The following is a 19,914-nucleotide window of genomic DNA, read 5'->3' on the forward strand; positions in this document are numbered from 1 at the left end:
CCACAGCATACTAAAGATAATGGAGAGTGGTCCATCAATTATTTCCACCAGCTCCCTCAGCACTTGCAGGTGCGTCCCATCAGGACACATCAGAATTACATGGACAGTATTTGGGATTTGGCCTAAATGAAAGGAAACAACCTCTTACCCTTTCCATGACTAGTCGCTGTTGAATATTTGCATGAAATTTACTTTACTGATCCTTATTTTCCCTCACAATTTACAAGGGATAGATTAAAGAATATTCAGTTTCTGGATCTCTTTTGTATTCTTCATCACTAGCAGTTCTCTCAATCTTCTGTCAGTTCACAGAGCTTCACACCTCAAATGCAATTCTATGTAGCCATATCAGGCACTGGGCAAACACCAGCTCTTCTCAGCTCTGTACTTCTGCCTGCCGTCTCTGTTTGAGTAAGAGGAAAGGCATCTCAGAAGATATCAGCAAAGTAAAAGAAGTTTTTCCAATAGGATGTGTCATCACTAGAAGAGATAAGGTACAGATTTCATCATGTGCAGAAAGGAGGTTGACCGGCTTGCATACATGTGTGCCATATGCAGGTAATAGTAATGTATAGTCGGGGAAAAAAGCTCTGTTCTTTCAGTCTGTTGCCCCATTCCATCTTGGCCTGCTACTGCTCAGTTAGATCATTTCCCAAGATGCTCTAACATTACAGTTTTTTACTGGTATACTGGACAATTAGCAATCCCAGGTAAAGCCAGCTTGCCACTAACAAGTACTTCGAGCTTTTTAAATAATCACTTGACTTACCACATTATTTCAAACCTTAGCCCCGTGTTTCAGACAACTCAATGTAAAAGCATAAGTCATAAACTTAATGTTTTCCCGGGTTGCTGTGACCGCGTTAGCAGCAGCTCTAAAATTGTAAATGAGTTACTTTTTTCTGCAGAAAAGGTACTTAAAGTGTGGCAATCACATGGATATATGGACTACTAAATCAGGATTTCCTTTTCCCTAGTTCCACTTTAATTTCACAACAGATTTTATTTATGCCTACCTCTTCTAACATAAGACTTGTACTGGATATTGATGAGGGACTAGTGCTTGTGAGTGAATAACAAAAGCAAGGTTGTAAAAGTAGATTAATAATAGATTAATTCTACTTCCTATGTAGAGACATTAGCAGATAAGACACCCCTGAAATAGTTTCATTTACAGACGACTGAGCCTTACTGACTTAATTGGAGTACATATTCTCCAAGATAACTTTCTTACTATATTCAGGTCTTCTTTGCATTTGCCATCTGTTTCTTGCATGAAACACAACGAAGAAAGCTCTGCGTCTATTACTGTGTAAGTCTCCACCATGCTTATTTTTAGAGAACTATCTTTGAGTTAGCTAATAAGTAGCATTTTTTCCATGTGGTACTCTATGATAGAGAATCTGTGTTGTTCAGAATAGAATGAATACAACATGTTTGCACAAATCCATGACGACTACCTATTTATCCAGGATAACATGGATTGTTCTTCAGGACTGCATCCAGTCTAATCAATGACAAACTGCCTTTAAAATAAGTAGTGAAGCACAGACATGTTGAATATCCCGATGGCTACATTATAAAAGGCAAGCCCACTTGTGATCTTTCTCCGATATGGTGATTTTACAACTTCTTCTGTGTATTAGGCCATTTTATACCCATCCTCCTGACATGCGTGTGCCAATTCTACAACAAAGTATGGCAGGATTTGGAAGTCTTGGATCCAAAAGGAGTTTATACAAGCAGCTTGTTGGCAGAAATACTTCTAAGTGTCTGACTACAGTAGCTGAGGGCCCAGTTTCCCATATTTCTTGGTCCAGTTGGGATCTGCAATAAGGACACCACCTTCCACTCACTGAATAAAATCTTTAGCCATCTGAGCATGTTAAGAATTATGAAAATATTATTTATGATCATCCAGATTTGCCAAGAAGCTGAACAGCGAATTTCAGGAGCAAAATCCTGAATTAATTCATCTGTATTGCTTTAAATGTTTAAGTCCATGCAACAGCTGCTACTTAACCAAGAGCATGTTTTTCACTATTGTCTGGTCAGGCTGTTCTCCAGGCCCTCTATTACTCTTAAGTGTGAGTGTCTGAGACTAAGAATTATGCTCAGTTCTTTCACAAGGCTATAATTAACTTGCCCAGAGCAGATAGGGCTTTAACACACAATAACCATAAAACGGTAGCACAGAGATCCCCTGTGCAGAACAAAGACTTCTTCTAGTCTTTCAGCTAATCATTGCTGTGTGACAAACTTTTTATAGCTCTTAATGTCTTTAAGTTTACTACTCAATTTTCACTTCAATCGAACACATTTACAAACTATTTTGCAAAGCACAGTGGCTTCAACAAATGACTCACTGATAATTACTGTAATAGAAAAGCCAGCTCAGTATTTTAATACGTATTTTACTGTTCTTAGTTGCTATGATGGCTGTAAAAATCCATCATGTGATGTTTGCTCTCACCATAATTCCTCAAAGCACAACATCACAGAATCATCTGTACCCTCGACTCCTGTCTTTGGTGGTCAAGCACACAAGACTTCCACACATTCTGTTGAAAATCGAGTGAGATACATTTCTTATAGATATAGTGCTGTCACTTGAGTGACTCACAAAAGTAAATCATCAAAGTCAGTAGGATGACTAATGCGAACAAAGTTTAAATGGCAAGACCAAGTCTCAGATTTATATAAGAAATGACTGCCAAAAACCATCCCACTGTTTTCTTTACATATCTCTCACCTTGGGGTATGACAAATAAAACAGAAAAGGGAGATGGCAGGAAAAGTGGTAGTGATCCGAATTAGGCCCTATCTAAAAAAACTTTGTCCAAGATTTTATATTGTTCCTGGCCTTGGCTCTGCAGAAGACCAGGCAGTGTAGTTTTTTGCTTGTATCTTCGCTTACATATAATCTCCTTTGTATGACTAATTAAACCAGTCTTGAATTAACCCTATCATTTGAGTGACTTCTATGCAAGACCATTTAATTTTGTTATGGAAATAAGATTGCTTATAACCATGTGGACATGCTTTTTGCTTTTCCACACAGACATGTTTTTGACAGAAAAAAGGGAAAGATGAAAACCTTTTTTTCCTGTTCATTTGTTTGCTTCCCTCATGACAGCTTCAGTTAATGGGGCTTTACACTAGAACATCCACCAGTCAGTGATTCTTTTGCCATAAGTAGACCAGAATAATCACTGGTCACTAGGGACTTTTCATCCCTGTTAGTTCTTCTCAAGAAACAATCACTTTGCTTCACAAATGGTGCAAATTCTTGGCCTGTCTCATTTAATTAGAGTGACTCAAATGTCAGCAATGAGGCAACTCTGAGTAACTGGGCACTTCAAATTTCCCTGGTCCTTGGCAGCCTCTTAACAAGGTACTTTGAAACTGGATCCTAGCTTGCTGCCAGGTGAGCTCCTTTTGCCAAAGGCTGGGGAAGGCTCGTCTTGGTGGCATTGTAACTTCACCTTTCTTCCTTTTGTGCTGATTGCTACCAGTATTGCTGATCTGCCTGCCAGTGTGCAACATGCCATGTCATTTCAGATGTGCAGGTGTAAGGTGTGCCTTCTCAGTCACCACAGGATGCTCACTGCTTCTTTCATGTGGTGCACCCCAGGTTTCCTACTCACCACCTCTGCTGCTCAGTTGCACAGAGGGCAGAAAGAAGTCAACATTTTTCTAGCGTAGTGATATTCGTAACGTTTTCCACTTTCTATATGTATACTGCACACTTCATAAAATTGCATTTTCACATTCTTGAGGGCTTTCCAGTGATTTTTCACTCTAATTTTGAAAATAAATAGTGAAGCATGTTTCTGCTTTCCACAGTATTGGCAGCACTACCTCAGAGTTTGAGTAACAGCAGTGTCATTTGCATTTTCAGCACACGTGCTCATTAATTAAAATACATCTTTTGAAAGTAGTTTTCCTCTTTATGCTTAAAATATTCAGGTGAAATCAGATACTTCTTTCAGTACTCCTCATCTGCTGGTAGCATCACTATTTATCTGTGTCCTAAGAAACAGGATGTTATTGCTTGCTTTTGGACTCATCTAGTAGACTTATTAGACACCTTTTTATTTACTTTTATATTTTATGTTGTAGTTATACTTGAGAATAGGAAAACCATTCACAGGCTTCACGTTTGCTTTTGCACTTCTGTGTCATGGGAAGGCTGCAAATGACCTGTCAATCTTGAATTGGCTGTTGCAGTGCAAATAGTATCACACATATTTTCTTTCCTTAGTCCATGCACTTATTGCAAAATTTTTGGAGTTTCTTCACATTTAACAGTGCCAGTAAACATTGCCTCATTTGTGTCTGCCTATGTCACAGTGTGAATATCTATTTCTCTTGAGTTTGCTTTTAGCAAGAGTACATTAGAGCACAAATATTTTTCCAGTACAGTTTCCACAAATGTTCCCAGATGCATGGAAATATTTTGATTAATATTTTGAACCTTAGTCAAATGACTTGCCTTATTCTTTATGGCACTTTATTTCTGGCTTAGATCTTTATAAAATCACAGTATCATCTATTCTATAGAACTTTCATAACTACTCATCTTGAGCATGAAGCCCTGAAGGACTTGCTTAGTATTAAACAGTTTTGAGCTACAATCACATTAAATATACGAAAAGATGGGTGAATATGATTAACTCTGATTGCACTGTTACATAGTAAACTGCCTATATCTATAAAGAATGTAATGCAAGGAAACCGAGGATTACAACACAAGTTGCTGTATTTTCAGCAATTCCAGGGTGTGGATATATACATATATATAAAACCACTGAAATATGTGTGGTATGTCATGATCCTCAAGAGCATTTTGCTTTTATTTCTCCCCAAACTATAGGTTATTTCAGTGATTATTTTGTGCTCTAAATGGGCTGCAATAAAGGCAAGGGATTATAGCTTTTTCTCTTTGAAGGCAGTGGGATTTTTCTGTGGAATTCAGCTGATCCTGAATTTCAAACAGGGTCAGACTCAAGATTTTTATTACAAGAAACTGAAGATGTGTGAACACAAACATATAGAAAGAAGTCAGATGATGTCAAAGATGGCAGACAGTAATTTCTTCTACATCTTTCTCAATTACTTCTCAGATGTCCCTTTTTTAGACCCTACAGGTAGTACTGTTATTCACTATAGGCTCATTGAATGAAAATCAGAAATAGTGTTAAAAAGGTATAAGTCACCTACTAATAAACACAGATGAATCTAAAGTAGCTGAAGGCAATATCGTGCAGTCCAAAAGCAAATATAAATCCTACCATGCTAAAGTCATCTAAGAATTTTCCTAAAGATCTGCATGACCTACTTCAGCCCTCCAGCAGGAAAATCAGCAGAGGTCAGTAATCCCAGAAATATTCTCTTTTCAGAGTTATCCTGAGGCCAGTGGACTCCCTCTGTGCACAAAGCTAGCAGTGACTCTCTACTTGCTATTCTATTCTATTTTTTCTGCATCTCAAGAGAGCGGGAGAAACGGTGTGTTCAGACCCATCAGCATTCAGCCCTCCATCCCATCTCATCCTCAGGTTTACCACGCACCCACAGGAAAGCTGAGAGAGCCCGTGCAAGATTTTGGTGTTGAAGGTTTTGACCCTTCTCAGCTCTACAGATTAGGAGTAACATGAAATGTAGAAGTTACCCTTGTTATGAATCTGGGAGAAAGATCATGTCTGTCTGTGTAGCTGATTATAATTTGTGACAAAAATGTAAGCAAATAGACGAGCAAACTCCATCTGGAATATTATTTCCAGGACTGTCCACCCACATAAGAAGGATATTATTGCCTTGGATACTTCTTTCTATATTTCAAGAATCCAAGTTATGAAGGCAGATTTGAGGCACAGCATTTATTTACTCTGAATACAAAATTTTAAGCTATCAGAAGTATGTGCATAGGGTTCACAAAAAAATACTCTGCATGGTAAAAAACGGGATGTACTTTTCAATTTTAAAACTGATCTGAAGCATCGGGGGTTACTCGTGTTGTTGACAGTCCTGCAGATTCTCACCACATTGCACAAGGGCTGCTCTGAAAGTAATGCCACCTGTTTTATGATGTTGGCCCATGACATCAGAGGCAGATGGTGGTACGGCAGGAGAGGTTGAACCTTCCCACCAATATTCCATTACATGCTGTTGCCGTGTGACAGGTGGCAGCAGAGGGTCAGTCTGACAAAACAGCAATTAACACAGAAGTGCAGATGAAGTAAAGGTATGCTACTGAATGCCTCTGTGCAGAAAAAAATGGCACCCACTGACTTTCAACGATATTTTCTGTGCATTTATAGAAACCAAACAGTGGACATGAGCACACTGAGGCAGCGGATGGTGTGTTTCAGCAGTAGTGACAGTGACAGTGGGTCATGTGCTCCGGTGCAGACTTTTACAAGCATGGCCATGCATCTCCTGTTTGCTGCTGGCAACAATGCACAGCAAATGGTGGTGACTGTGTTGAAAATTAGTGTCCAGTAGCTGAGAATTTGCTCTATCAAACAATGTTCTTGTTCTCTTTTTATCTATTGCTGTTTCCTTGGAAATAAATGAGGTATTACTTTCAGAACAACCTCATAATACCAAAGATATAGGATGAGAAATAACATAGAATCATAGAATCATGGAATGGCTTGGGCTGGAAAGACCTTAAAGACCATCCAGTTCTATCCCCATGCACGTGCTGCTCAAATTTCTTCACACAGATGGTCTGGTATGCTTAAGACCGTAAAGAGTCCGCCGACATCTATAAGAACAAAGTTCACAGCTAAAGCTCATTTCTGACCTTTTCAGTAGCATGCTGACTGTCTTTGTATGGACGTGCGTCCACCTATGAGGGGACATATGGCAAAGAAATGAAGTGCAGGTGGATGTGATTACTGGTCCTCCAGCCTGTGCTGTCTCTGCACCCCTTTTCTGCAGCAGTGGGCTCTGCAAGGCTACCACTGCCAGGGCTCTATGCTCCAGGTACCAGCAGACAATGAGGGAAGGGGAGAGAGTCAGTATGAGCAGAGGCTTTTAGACTGTCACAATAAATGTCTTGGGGAGATAAATACAGATACAGATGAATCTGAGGTACTTGGATTCACTGCAGAGGAGGATATAGGGTGAATATGATAAAAGACCAGGGGCTAAGATAAACTGAAAGGCATTCAGTGAACTCTGCTAGTTTCTGAATTTGCTTTCTGCCAGAACCGCTTTGATCCAGAGAACGATCTCCACAGACACACAAGAGTCTGCATAATGGAAGCAAAACACAACACGGCTACACGAGCACTTTGTGCGCAAGTGGTTCGCGATATGAAGTAAGGAATCCTTCCTATTTTGGAACTAGGATTTAATAAACGTTTTGTTCTGCCGTCTCCGTCGTGTCCCCATGTGAGAGAACACGGAAGGTCACCGCACCGCACCGACGCTCGGGCGAGGCCGGCCCGCGGCTCATTTCTGCTCTGCGGAAAAAACGGCCGCGTCCCGCGTGGGGCCGCACGGTGCCGCCTGCCGCTTCCCATTTTCTTGTCCCTTTCCTGAGTGGGAGAGCCGCGCCGCGCGTCTGGGCGCCGGCATTAGGCAGGGAGCGGGGCGCGCGGCTCGGGGACCGCCGCCGTTACAGCGACACGGCCGGTTTATTTTTATACAACATACCATCTCGTTACGCTACACACCGCGGAAACGCGACCTGCCGTTCCCCGCCCGGAGAGGCGGCTGCACCCCGACCTCCGCAGCAGCGGCCCGGGATGCGGCCGAGCCTCTCACGGCCGAGCGCCGATCCCTCAGGAAACCCCCCGCGCGGCCGGGCCGCCAGACCCACGGCAGGGGCGGAGCCGCGGGACTAGCGCCCCCCTGAGCGCCGCGCGCCCGGTTACGTAAGCGCCGGCACTCGCCGCACCACCCCCAACCCCGCCGGCCGTTATGCAATCGCCAGCACACAGACTTACTGTACCACGCCCCCCCCCTCGCCCCGCCTCGCCCCGCCTCCGCCCGCCTCCATTGGCCGTCCCCCGGCGGCGCCAGTCGCCGATTGGGGCGCGGCGGCCGCCAGTCACGGTGCGGCGCGGCTGGCATGCGGGCTGCGCGCCCCGTGCCGCGCAGCTCTGACCTACTAACACACATCCCTCCGCGCCGCCGCGGCCGCCGCACGCTCTCGCTCGCTTCGCGTACGGGCAAGCGGGGCGACGCCGCCCGGGGCACGGCGCGGCACGGCGCAGCGCTCCCGCCTCGCTTCACCTCGCCGGATGGTTGGCGCCCCGCCGAGCACTCAAGGTAGGAAGGCGCGGCGGGCACGGACGTGCGCGGGGCGAGGCGGTGCGGCGCGGCGCTTTGCGACTGGCGGCGCCCTCCCGCGACCGCGCGGCGCCCGGGTCCGCGGCGGCCGTTACATAACGCGCCTCGCGACAACCGCCGCCGGAGCGCTGCGCTGCGAGGTCCGGTGCTGCGCCGTCCGTATCCGCGGGGTCGGCCTTCTGTGCCGGGAGCGGGACGCGGCGCTGGGCGGGGTGCGGGCGGGGTGCCGCGGTGCGGGCGGCTCTGTCACCGCCGTCGCAGCGTTCCCGGCGGCACGGGACGGAGCGCACCGTAGTTCCTGGAAATGTGGCATTATGTAACGCGGGGCCGCTGGCTGCGGGCCGGGATCGGCGGGGGATCCGCCTCGTCGCGGAGCGGCAGGGGCTACCTCGCCGCGCTCGTCGCAGGGTCCGCCCCGTTACGTTTTAGCCTCCGCAGTCTGGCGGCGGCACTCGTTGCACTCTCGTGTCCCGGGTGCGAGCCTCGCGCCCGCGGAGCCGCTCCGGTCGAGGCGGTTAGTGGCGGTGGCGCTCCGCCGGGCGCCGCGCGGTGCCCCGGGTTCGGCTCTCGGCCACCATTCCTCGAAGAAAGGGACCGTGTCAGTGAGGAGGGCCGTGCCGCGGAGCTGTCACCGCGCCGAGCGGCAGCGGGACGGCGCCCCACGCCCGGCGGCGCGGCACGGCCCGGCCCCGCCCCGCCCCGCGGTGCACAAGTAGGTCAGTATGACAGCCTCGGCCGCGGCGGGCGGCGCGGCCGCCGGGGGCGCCGCCGCCCCGGTCCCGCTCCCCGAGCCGAGCGGTCGCCGCGTACTTTTACCCGCGAGGCCGTTGGCCGGGGCCTGGCGGAGGCCGGCAGCCCACGGCCGCGCGGGTGAGGGCTGGCGGCGCTGCCGCTTCCCCCTACCTCGCAGCCCTTTGTTCTGGGCCGAAGCAGGCGCGGGGGGGGGCGGGGGCGGCGGCGTGGGGCCGCGCGGAGGGAGAGAGCCAGACCAGGCCGCCTTTGTGGCCGCCGCGTCTCGCAGCGTGGCCCCGCAACCGCCGGGCGGCACGGCCGGAGCTCGACGTGTCCGGGTTGCAGCTGCAGACAAAGGGCCCGTGCTCGGCAAGCGCGTAGTGGCTGCGGGCGAGACGCAGCCCCACCGCCATCCCCGTGTTTTCGGCGTTCTCCTTACGTAACGAGCGAGTCAAAAATGGCTATTGCCCAATGGTGCTGTTTTGCCAAGTCACTTATGTACTCAGTGGCACAGCCCTACTCTGGGGTCAGGCCGTGCTTCGTGCTTCCTGGGAGCAACCCTCCGAGCGCTGCCTTGAGCGTTCGGCGGTTTTTGTTTGTCCATAGCGATCCTCCAACCAGGGAGAGCCAGAATCACTCTTTGTGATCAGAACCTCTAAAGGTAATGTTAGCTCCGGGAACGCTTGCCATGTGTTCCTGGGAATTGCTGTAGATAGCAACGGTGAAGTATTCAAAAGTGTTAAAAAAATGCGATAGTAATAATAATGTGCAGACTTCTTTGCTGCTGGGTTGTGGGGGTCAAGTTCAGCTCTGATGGCAAACCCTTGGGGTTCTGTTAAAAGCAGCAAGCAGCCTGATTTTTCCTTGTTCTTTTAAGTTGAATGGTTGTTCTCAGCTGCATTGTGCTCTCTCCTGTGTATGTAACCTACTTTGAGTCATCTTTGCCCTTGGTAATTAATTCAGTCCAGGGGGCAGTTTAAAACAGTGCTGTGTTCATTACTTTTACAGTCCTTGTCCGATCAAAATGTTGATTTTGATAAGAAATGTGAATGAATAAGGATTCAGGTTGTGACCTACAGACCCAGTTTTAGCAAACAAGCCTGAGGATTACTGAATAGAAAGATCCTCAGTATCGCTGGCACTAACAGATACCACTTTAAACACTCTCATAATATTGGCACATTTATGTGATCGTTGAAGTACTAACCCTTTTTACAGTGATCTACCTTTCCATTTTTATTTACTTTATATTTTCTACTATCTACTTTTCTACTTTCTATTCTACTCATTCTGTAGGGGACTCTTATTTATCCAGTTTGAGGATCTGACTTCGGAGCTTCATGTTTCTGCTGTTTTTTTTTCTTATTATTTTTTTCTTTTTTCATAAAAAGAATATGTTTGGAAGGTGTCAAAAACCTTAGAATCTTCCCGTGAGCAATATGAACTTACTTGACCTCTCCATATCTAATCCTCTCCTAAGGAGGAACAGCGTTGGTTATGCTTGGGCTGAAGTTTGTTGAATGTGCAGACATTGTCTGTTGCAATGCAAGTAGTGCATAATCCTCAAAAAATACCAGTACCGTGCTGGTTATTTTCTATCCTTTATCATGATATAAAAATCAGAAAATAAACCTTTAGCTCATTTTAAATTGACTTATTTTAGCAGATGGTTATGCAAACTATGTTTATGCAATAGGTTTTTTTTCCAGACAGTAATCTTCCTGTTATAACATCACTATGATGCAATAACGTGAACAATAAAATTCTCTGTTTGTGTCTTATTACACACTGTTAAGCAATGTATCTGACTCATCAGCTTAATTGACTCTTCTAGGTGACCTTGCCATGATCATTACAGCCAGTTATGAGATACAAATGTGCTTAGGACATGTAATAGAAAAAATATGCAAATAGATGGCCAATCGCTACAGATTGTTCTAAGACAAAATGTCAGATGATTTCTGTTACAGTATTTTACAGCATATGGAGGAAAAAAAATGGATATTTTTAAATTAGGGTGTGTAACTGTCTGATACCAATAACAAGCATGACTGTCAAAAATAGGATTGCATAACCAAGGACATACTTGGGCTTGGTTCAAAATGTGATGGAAGCAGTGTTCTTAAAAACTTGTTGTATTGAGAGGTAGATCTGAAGGGAATTACGATAACCCTCCTTAGAAATCCTGTTGTTTTCTCCTAATTCAAATATAGACTTGAATTTCATATATTGAGGCTGAATCTGCTCACAGATAACACACAAACCTGTCCTATAGAGAGGCTGTTATAAGAGCTTTTTCTGTTTTTTGAGTTGTTCCATCTTGGTGTAGTTTTCAATTTTGCCCTAATGTGTTTGAATAATTACTGGTGTTGCCAGTTTTTGCCGCAGAGATAGGATAACTTCTGTGTAGCATGTACCTGTGCAGCAAGACCTTCTTTAGGGAGTGGTGTGCAACTAAAAAGAGCTTGGTGCAGGTGCCGGTGCTCTTCAAATCTGGCCTATCTTGTGGCATTGGAGCTCTGAAATGTTGCTATTTCTCTGTTCCATTTGCAGTGAGTGGGAGAAATCAGCTTTTTACCAATTGTGTTTATTTCACGTTTGCACTCTGGTTGTATAGTGTGATACATGTTTAGAGTCCCTGCTGGGATTAATTGACATAATTCTGCTGCTTTTAAATAGCACTATATAAATTTAGGTCAGCCAAAGATCTGATACATGCTTGGCATTTTAGGAATACAGTTCAATTGAAAAGAGTCATTTATTGCCAGAATAATTAACAAGTGATTTTATATTTTTTTAATGGTCCTTAATTAGGAGAACACAGTTCTTATTCCCAGAGCACTGTTACTGTTAAGTGATTGCTTCGTGCAGTGTAGTTTTTCCTACATCAAATAGCTATTGAAATCAGGAGAAGTGTACTGTTACATTGGTTCCTGCTGTTTCCACTGGGATTTTAGTGAACTTTTGGGAAGTGATGCAATAGTTAAATAAAGTGGCATGATTTATATACACGTATACGTACTGTATAGTATGTAAGTATAATTAAATATTTACATGTGTAGTACTTACATTCTCAGTTCTAACATTTCTCCTTGCACTTTGAGTAGCATTCTTAGATGTTGTTCCCTCCACGTTACCCGTGCTTAAACCAGGGCAGATAGTTTTTGTGGAAAAAAAGTTAAGCAGATCTGGTACAACCATAACCTGTTCCGAAGAATATGTGGGTCAGATTTGCACCTATTAACCTTGGCTGACCTTTCTGACAAACTGCTACCTTTAACATATGATGAGTCCCTCCAAAATAGTCTTTTTTTTCCCACAGTTTGTGTGATTTACCTTTGTTTAGCAAGCTCTACCTGAATGAGTTTGTAGTTATTGAGATAAACAGCAACTTAAATAGTTTTTGTAAAACCAAACTTCTAAAAGGTGCATATGACAGAGACTTTGTGGGTACAAATTGGAGGTGGGCAATAAAAAAACGCAACACTGTTTTGATTATAGTGATGAGCTTAGTCATTTTTTTTTAAGATGTGATAGAAAAGTGTCATAATAAAAGAAAGATCCTTGATGTTTCCATGGAATACATTATTTAGACGTGTGCCATTACTTACTTTCAATGAGCGAATCAACGTTTTAGCAAAAATAGGTCATCCTGTACAAAGCTATCATCATCAGTGCTCCACTGACCTAATTACATGTTGATCCTGGAACCGTAAGCTCTTAAGATGCCCATGAAGTTGTAAGAAAAGGAAGCTCTGTGCAGGAGCAGTAGTCCTGTATTGCTCTTTGCTGTTGTAATGGATTCATGGTCTATATGAATATAACTATTTGATAGCAATAATTGGTGATATCGTCCATATTACTAATGCCTTTCCTTTCTGTAATGTTGGGCAACTTAATTTGTCCATTATAGCATAATTTGCATTTATCTAGGTGTGTTTTTTTGTTTTGTTTTTGGTTTTGTTTTTTTTTTTCCTTGAAGAATTGAACTTAGTTTGCTCTAAATTGCCTAGACTCTCTTGCCCAGTAACTTATCCTAGGGATAGGATCACTCACTGTTCCACTGGAGGCAGCATTAAGGCTTTTCTTAAATAGAACTTAATTTTACAGGGGAGACAAGGTGTGTTGAACAATTTCACTGGAGATTGGAATTGGATTTAGGGGTCATGTTTTCAGCTGGAGAGTATTTCAAAATTATGCTGAGCCTGACAGATGTAGAGAAATTTGTGGCTTAGTTTTTGTGGTAGAGTGGCTCACAGTAGAGGTTGAGTGGTTCCAAAGTGTTTAAGCAGTGTTTTATTACAACATGCATTCACTGCTAAAACTTACAAACACAGCTACACAGCTTTGTCTCCTGCGTGAGAATGCGGATGATTATCTTTCTGTACCATGTAGAAGTCTTTAGATAGTTAGCAAATGCTTTTAAAACATTTGGAAGATGATAGTACTGTGTTCTTCAGTTTTTCAAAGTTTAGAATACAATCTGGCATTTTGCTACTTGTGAGTGGGTTCTGCACTAGCTTTTCTGATATGTAGACATGTTTTCAAATTAAATAACCTGTGACAGAATGACAGCAGTATAGCTTATAAGACCTATGCAAAACGTGGGAAACAGCAACTAAAAGCAGGCACAGACATATTAGTGTGAGCTTTTAATGTATTTCTGCATTTTGCCATATAGTGGTTTGAATTCTTTATTTATTCTAGATGGGAATAAAGTCATGGTTCTTTTTTAAAACATGAAGCTATATTTAATCATTATTATTATTATTATTTTTTTTTTTTTTCCTGTCTTGAAGAATTGTGGAATGCATTTGGCCATATAAAAGTGAAGTTTGTTTGACAGTAACCAGTTGTTAGAAATAGTATCTAATTTTGCTTGATAAGTCTATCAGAAGAATAGAATTAGTTTAATTATTCTAGAATCTATTTTGAAATATATGCTTGGAGATAACAGGAATTATTTTTATAAAATAATAATAATTATTTTTATTATTATTTATCAAGAATAATAACAGGAATTATTTTGGTAAAATATTTATCAAATATATAAATAAATAATTTATTTAAATTATTTATCAAAATAATTCCTGTTATTATTCTTGATAAATAATAATAACATGCAGTTATTCTGTGAGGTAACTTGAATGTATGTGTGGAGACCTATGTGCATTGTCAAAAGCAGAACTGACTTGTGTAATTAGATTACATGAAACAGTGAAGCCAGATTGTGAACCTGTCCCTCAACCCTTTGAAACATTTCAGATGTTACAATGTGAATACACAAGTCCCTAGAATCAGATCCTTAAAGACTGTTTTGACACAATTAGGTAACTTAGCCGCAGATTTCAAGAAGTACTTAACTTTTCATTATTTCTGTGTACATAATTTTTTGCTTCAGTAGTATGAGTTCTATAATACAGTCTCATCAATGCTTGGATCTGGGACTGTATCCTGCTCCTATTCCAGCCAATGGCATAATCACCATAGGAGCGAGACTGGGTCTGTAGTAAAGAGGGTCAAGTATTACTGCATTGTTGCATTGGCTCTAAATGCCATTAACATCAACCAAGTTAAAAATAATAATAATTCAACAGTGACTAATGTAAGGCAGTGTTAAATGTTGGTTTTATACTGCTTTATGAGGGAGTGATAAAACAATTGAAAAATTAACCCTAGGGGAAAATATTGGAATTTCAAACATAGTCAGAGGAATAATTGCAGTTCATTGACTAATGTATAAATACTGCATTTTCTAGTGGAATTATAAAATGCAAGTGAAGTGAAATGGCAGTTGTTATTGAAGGTGTTTTGCTGTTACTGTCAGATTTAATTTACTTTGTTTACAGACTTAGTATTGGTCTGATCCACAGAGAGAGGTATTAAAAAACAGGAACTTGTACTCCTGTTTTTAAAGCAGCAAGTCTAGTTACTGTGATATAAGTGCTGAAGTAAAATGTGGAAAGCACTAAATAAAGATTTGTAGTAGTTTTGCTAGTACACAGAAGTAGTGGCCTTAGAAACAACTACGTAAATAGCAACTCAGTAGGACTGTGTCAGTGGGTTACACTTCTGTCTTTGACAGCCTTACTGATGGACTCTGGCTGGGGGAAAAAAAAAGGTTGACTAGAGTGTATAAAGTGCTGCTGTTTTGATGCATACATAGGTGTGTAAATACACACACATATGTGTAGTCTTGCATGCAACCTATGTTCTGTCAATTTGTGCCAAGAACAATATATATGGGAGGGGGACTGGCCAAAACAGGAGTTTATCAGTGCTAAAATGAGGAAATTGTATGCTAGAATGGCCCAAATCATTGCAGCCATGTGATATGAAGGATACAAACTCTGCATGTTCTTAGGTTTTAAGTGAGGCTCAGTGCCAGCATTGAGATTGTTTGGACATGCAGTTGAATTTTTACTGATACATAGACAGTATTACTGGCAAAGTATGTCATTAGTCTACATTCATTTGGAATAAAACCAAACTTTTTGCTAATTATTTTTATGCATTGCTTTCAGTTCTTGTGTTTTCCCTAGATCATAGTGTTGGATAAACACTGAAGTGGAATCACTTTGAGCTGGATACTACACATCCATGGTTCTTGCCCTAGGACAGTCATGTTTAAGACTTCTACGGGGTGGAAATGCAAGACTGGAGTATAAGAGGGCAAAAAAAAAAAAAGCCACCACATTTGTATGAAAGATGCATAGCATCATTCTTCCAGAAATAAGGATAAACCCTTTGTTTTATAAGTACTTCCTTGCCACTCTTAGTCTTTCAAGTAAGTGTAGGTGTTCCAGTGTATCTCGTATGTGCTATGTTGTGGAGCACTTTTTAAGAAAACAAAAAAAAACCTGACAGAATTTTCCTTTTGACACCAGTTAGAAGTTTGGATCAGGATCTAACTATGCAATTACTTTCTGTTTTACAAATACAGAAATTCATGTTGCTGCTCTTGCACTGAAGCATTAGACAATGTCTTTGATGTGGCTGGCTTCTAACTCTATTTTCCATTAAGACTGTATTATTGAAAACAAATACTTACATGTCAGTAATTAACTATGGATTTTAGGAAATTGTACTTAGCTGTTCTATTAAATGTGCTGATTTTTCATGACAGAAGAATTGTCATGGTTTAATGGAACAGAACCCAGCTTGAAACCTGAGTCTTTATGACCCTGCTTTATTGTTATTACATCATTCACTCCTCTTTGATTTCTGGAAAAGAGAAACTGGCAGAATAACATTCATTAGTTCTTTCGTAACTTTCCAAACTGATAATATTGAAATTAGTATTAATAGCAATTGTAAAAACATTTCCGATGAATAGTAATACTAATTTCAAGTTGCTTATCTGTTATTGTACAGGGAAGAATCATTGCTGATGCAATAGCAAGTGCTATAAAAACAATTTGTATGCTGCATTCATTTTATCAGGAACATAACTGACTGAAAAATGAGATATTGAGAAGCTTTATCTCAGGTCAAGATCTAATGATCTTGTGAGAGTGAAGCTTTTTTGTGTTTTTTTTTTTTTGTTTCTTTTCTAAGGAAATAAAAACAAACTAACAAAAAGCAATGTAAGTGCTGAGTTCAGACATTTTGATCATTAAAAATGAAGCTAAATGTTAAGCTAGTTTTCTTTGCTAGTGGCAAGACTTCTACTTCTAAACTTTCACTTCAGTGTGAACACTGTTTTTCAAGGGTGAGAACGCCTCAGTAGCATTAAACTTTAATATAACATAACTATTTTTCTAAATATGTTAATGTTTATTCTCTAATGTGTTCTTCAACACTGGCTTTAGAATTATCTTTGTAAGAGATAAGAAAAAATTTACACAACGCGTTTTCTTCATCAGATTTTTTTTAACAGGCATATGTCAGAATTTTGTCTGTGTTTACTAGTTTGAGTTGGTATGATTGATTAAAAAAAAAACATGCTAAAACCCCATGTGTCTGAACAAACATTTGTATTTAGGTATGTATATCTGTTTATATTATTTACACGGTACATCTTTAATAGCCTTCATGGCTAGCGCTGTGATTTTAAGACAACAGAAAGCTCTCCAGTATCTCTACATCAACTTATTTTTTTAATCCATGAAGAACATGCATATAGTGCATTTCTAAGACAGACACCACAGCTGTCTTCAGAAGAGATGCTTTTCTGTAGAAGGATATTTTCCCATGCTGTGTCATATCAATGTGACTTGTGTCCTGCAGGGTTAAGTAGTAGAGGTTTAAGTTGGTCAGTGACACCACAGAAAGTTCTGTCATAACATTATGGTAGCATCAAAACCCACTTTTTAAAGTTACTTTTTTTTTTTTTTCCCCCCCTCTTTGGATCACATTATGTTTGTTTTGGAAGGAAATCTGCTTGCTGGGTATCGTGAAGTGCAGAGTATTAGTTGTTTTGGCATTGATCTTCCTTAAGGCAACTGCAGGTTTAACGAACCTAGTGGTACTGTTTTTAAAGTAACTTTTGCATTCCCAAAAACAGTGGTTTCTAAATAGTAATCAACTTCTCTGCTTTTTCCAGGTATTTTCTTTCCCAGAAGATTCCTTTTGGCTCTACTAAACAGTTGGATCTAGGCACTTTTGTTTGGAACTATGAAACAAACAGAAGAATGTGTGTGGATTTAAAACTACTGTATTTATCAGGTTGTGGAGTGAGAAGTACTGGAGAAATAGCTTGCTCTATTTCTCACTGTAGATCTACTACGAATTGTTTCTGATGCAGCTGAGAAAAATGCAGACCCTTAAAAAGGAGCACGGACCTGTTGACACAAGTAGCAGTGTGGACAAAATTATGGTACTTAAATCCACTTTAGCAGAAGTGTCTGAAGAGTTGTCTACAAATGAAGATGTACTACTTACTGAAGCAAGTAGTGGAAAAAGCAAATCTTCAGCTTGCCGGAGAAAGCGAGAATTCATTCCGGATGAGAAGAAAGATGCTATGTATTGGGAGAAAAGGCGGAAAAATAATGAAGCTGCCAAAAGATCTCGTGAAAAACGACGACTGAATGACCTTGTCTTAGAGAACAAACTAATTGCACTGGGGGAGGAGAATGCCACTTTGAAGGCGGAGCTGCTTTCATTGAAGCTGAAGTTTGGTTTAATTAGTTCTGCAGCCTATGCCCAAGAGATACAGAAACTCAGCAGCTCAACAACTGTGTATTTCCAAGACTATCAAAGTTCCAAACCAAATATTAACTCATTTGTAGATGACCATGAACCATCTGTAGTGGGTAGCAGTTGTATTTCTGTCATTAAGCATTCTCCGCAAAGCTCTATGTCCGATATGTCTGAAATATCATCAGTAGAGCATACTCAAGCAAGTCGTATGCAGAGCAACTGCAGAAGTCCTGAAAATAAGTTCCAGATTATAAAACAGGAGCCCATGGAATTAGAGAGAGAGCCAAGAGATGACAGAGGTTCATACAAAGCATCCATATATCCAAACTACATGGGAACTACCTTCAACATGTATTCGCATTCTCCTCCTCTCTTGCAAGTTAATAGGTCCTCCAGTAATTCCCCTAGAACTTCAGAAACAGATGATGGGGTTGTTGGGAAGTCATCTGATGGAGAAGATGAGCAGCAGGTTCCTAAGGGTCCAATCCATTCTCCAGTTGAACATAAAAATGTCCATGCAACAGTTAAAGTTCCAGAAGTGAATTCTTCCGCTTTGCCTCACAAGCTTCGAATTAAAGCCAAAGCCATGCAAGTTAAAGTGGAAGCAATGGATAATGACTATGATGCTACACAGAAATTGTCATCACCTATTGATATGTCATCAAAAAGACATTTTGAGCTCGAGAAACACGGTGCACAGAACTTGGTGCATTCTTCTCACACTCCTTTCTCGGTTCAGGTGACAAACATCCAAGACTGGTCACTCAAACCAGAACTCTGGCATCAAAAAGAACTGAATGTAAAAATTCAGAATGCTTGCAAAACTGGAGTTGTTGAAATAAAAGACAATATCTACAATGTCTCTGAGTCTGAGAACCTGTATTTGAAGCAGGGCATAGCAAACTTATCTGCAGAGGTTGCTTCTCTTAAAAGACTTATAACTACACAACAAATTTCTGCATCAGACTCTGGTTAAGTTACTACTGAGTAAAGGCTTATTGTTTAAAAAGATGTCATTTGCAGTAGATAAATGTTTTGTATTATACTGAATTTTCACTGGACTTGTGATGTCATTTCACTGTAATGTTCACATAACATCTGATTGGTGTCTTTTTGTGCACAAATTATTATGAAGACTAGGTTGTGTTATGATCACTATGCCTTGTGTATAGTCAAGTAGCCTGTACAAAGGCTGTATATAGTGAACTTTTCTTTTTGTTGTTCTACTATAAAGCGTGTAAGTTACCAGTTACAATAAAATATTGGTGACAAACACAGGACATCTACTCTAGTTGATTTAAGAACTTGTAAATAAGTTGTTAATTGAAAAAAAAAAAAAAAAAGGCTTTTTCTTACACTGTGCTCAACTTCACTTATATTTGGTTTTTACAGCTTAACTTAACCAAATTACAGTTTACAACATACGTAAACCTTCTGGCCACTTTTTTCTGTAACAGGTTTTTTTTTGTTTGTTTTTTTTAGAGGAAAACAGAAATAAAGTGGATATTTATAAATGAAACAGTAACAGTTCATAGCCTTAGTCTTCTTTAAATTATTTGTTAGTGTAAATTAACCAAAAATCACATGAAATCTAACCCATTAATTCTAATAGCAACAACTTTTTTTCACCTCCTTTTTCAAATGAGAATATCCTGAACGGTTTATTGTGACAAACCATTTTTTTATTTTCCAATATTTTGATGTTTTAGATGATACTAGTTATATTGGATTTGTGCA

General features: G+C 41.2%; 1 protein-coding gene across 5 annotated transcripts in view; it reads left to right on the forward strand.

Moving 5' to 3' along the window:
• NFIL3 (nuclear factor, interleukin 3 regulated) overlaps nt 1–19,457 on the forward strand; it is an 86,158-nt gene extending 66,701 nt beyond the window's left edge. For 2 of the 5 annotated variants that reach the window (XM_072359781.1, XM_072359782.1), the window contains exon 2: nt 17,582–19,457. In XM_072359781.1, coding sequence (XP_072215882.1) covers nt 17,777–19,153 — 1,377 coding nt within the window. In that variant the 5' untranslated portion in view covers nt 17,582–17,776 and the 3' untranslated portion in view covers nt 19,154–19,457. Of the gene's footprint in view, nt 1–8,059; nt 8,284–8,428; nt 8,445–9,558; nt 9,698–17,581 lie in introns of those variants that run through there. The other 3 variants (XM_072359779.1, XM_072359783.1, XM_072359780.1) reach the window with 3 other exon arrangements.
• The last annotated feature ends 457 nt before the right edge of the window (nt 19,458–19,914 follow it).

Source organism: Excalfactoria chinensis, chromosome Z, assembly GCF_039878825.1.
Source record: "Excalfactoria chinensis isolate bCotChi1 chromosome Z, bCotChi1.hap2, whole genome shotgun sequence".
Classification (NCBI taxonomy): Eukaryota; Metazoa; Chordata; class Aves; order Galliformes; family Phasianidae; genus Excalfactoria; species Excalfactoria chinensis.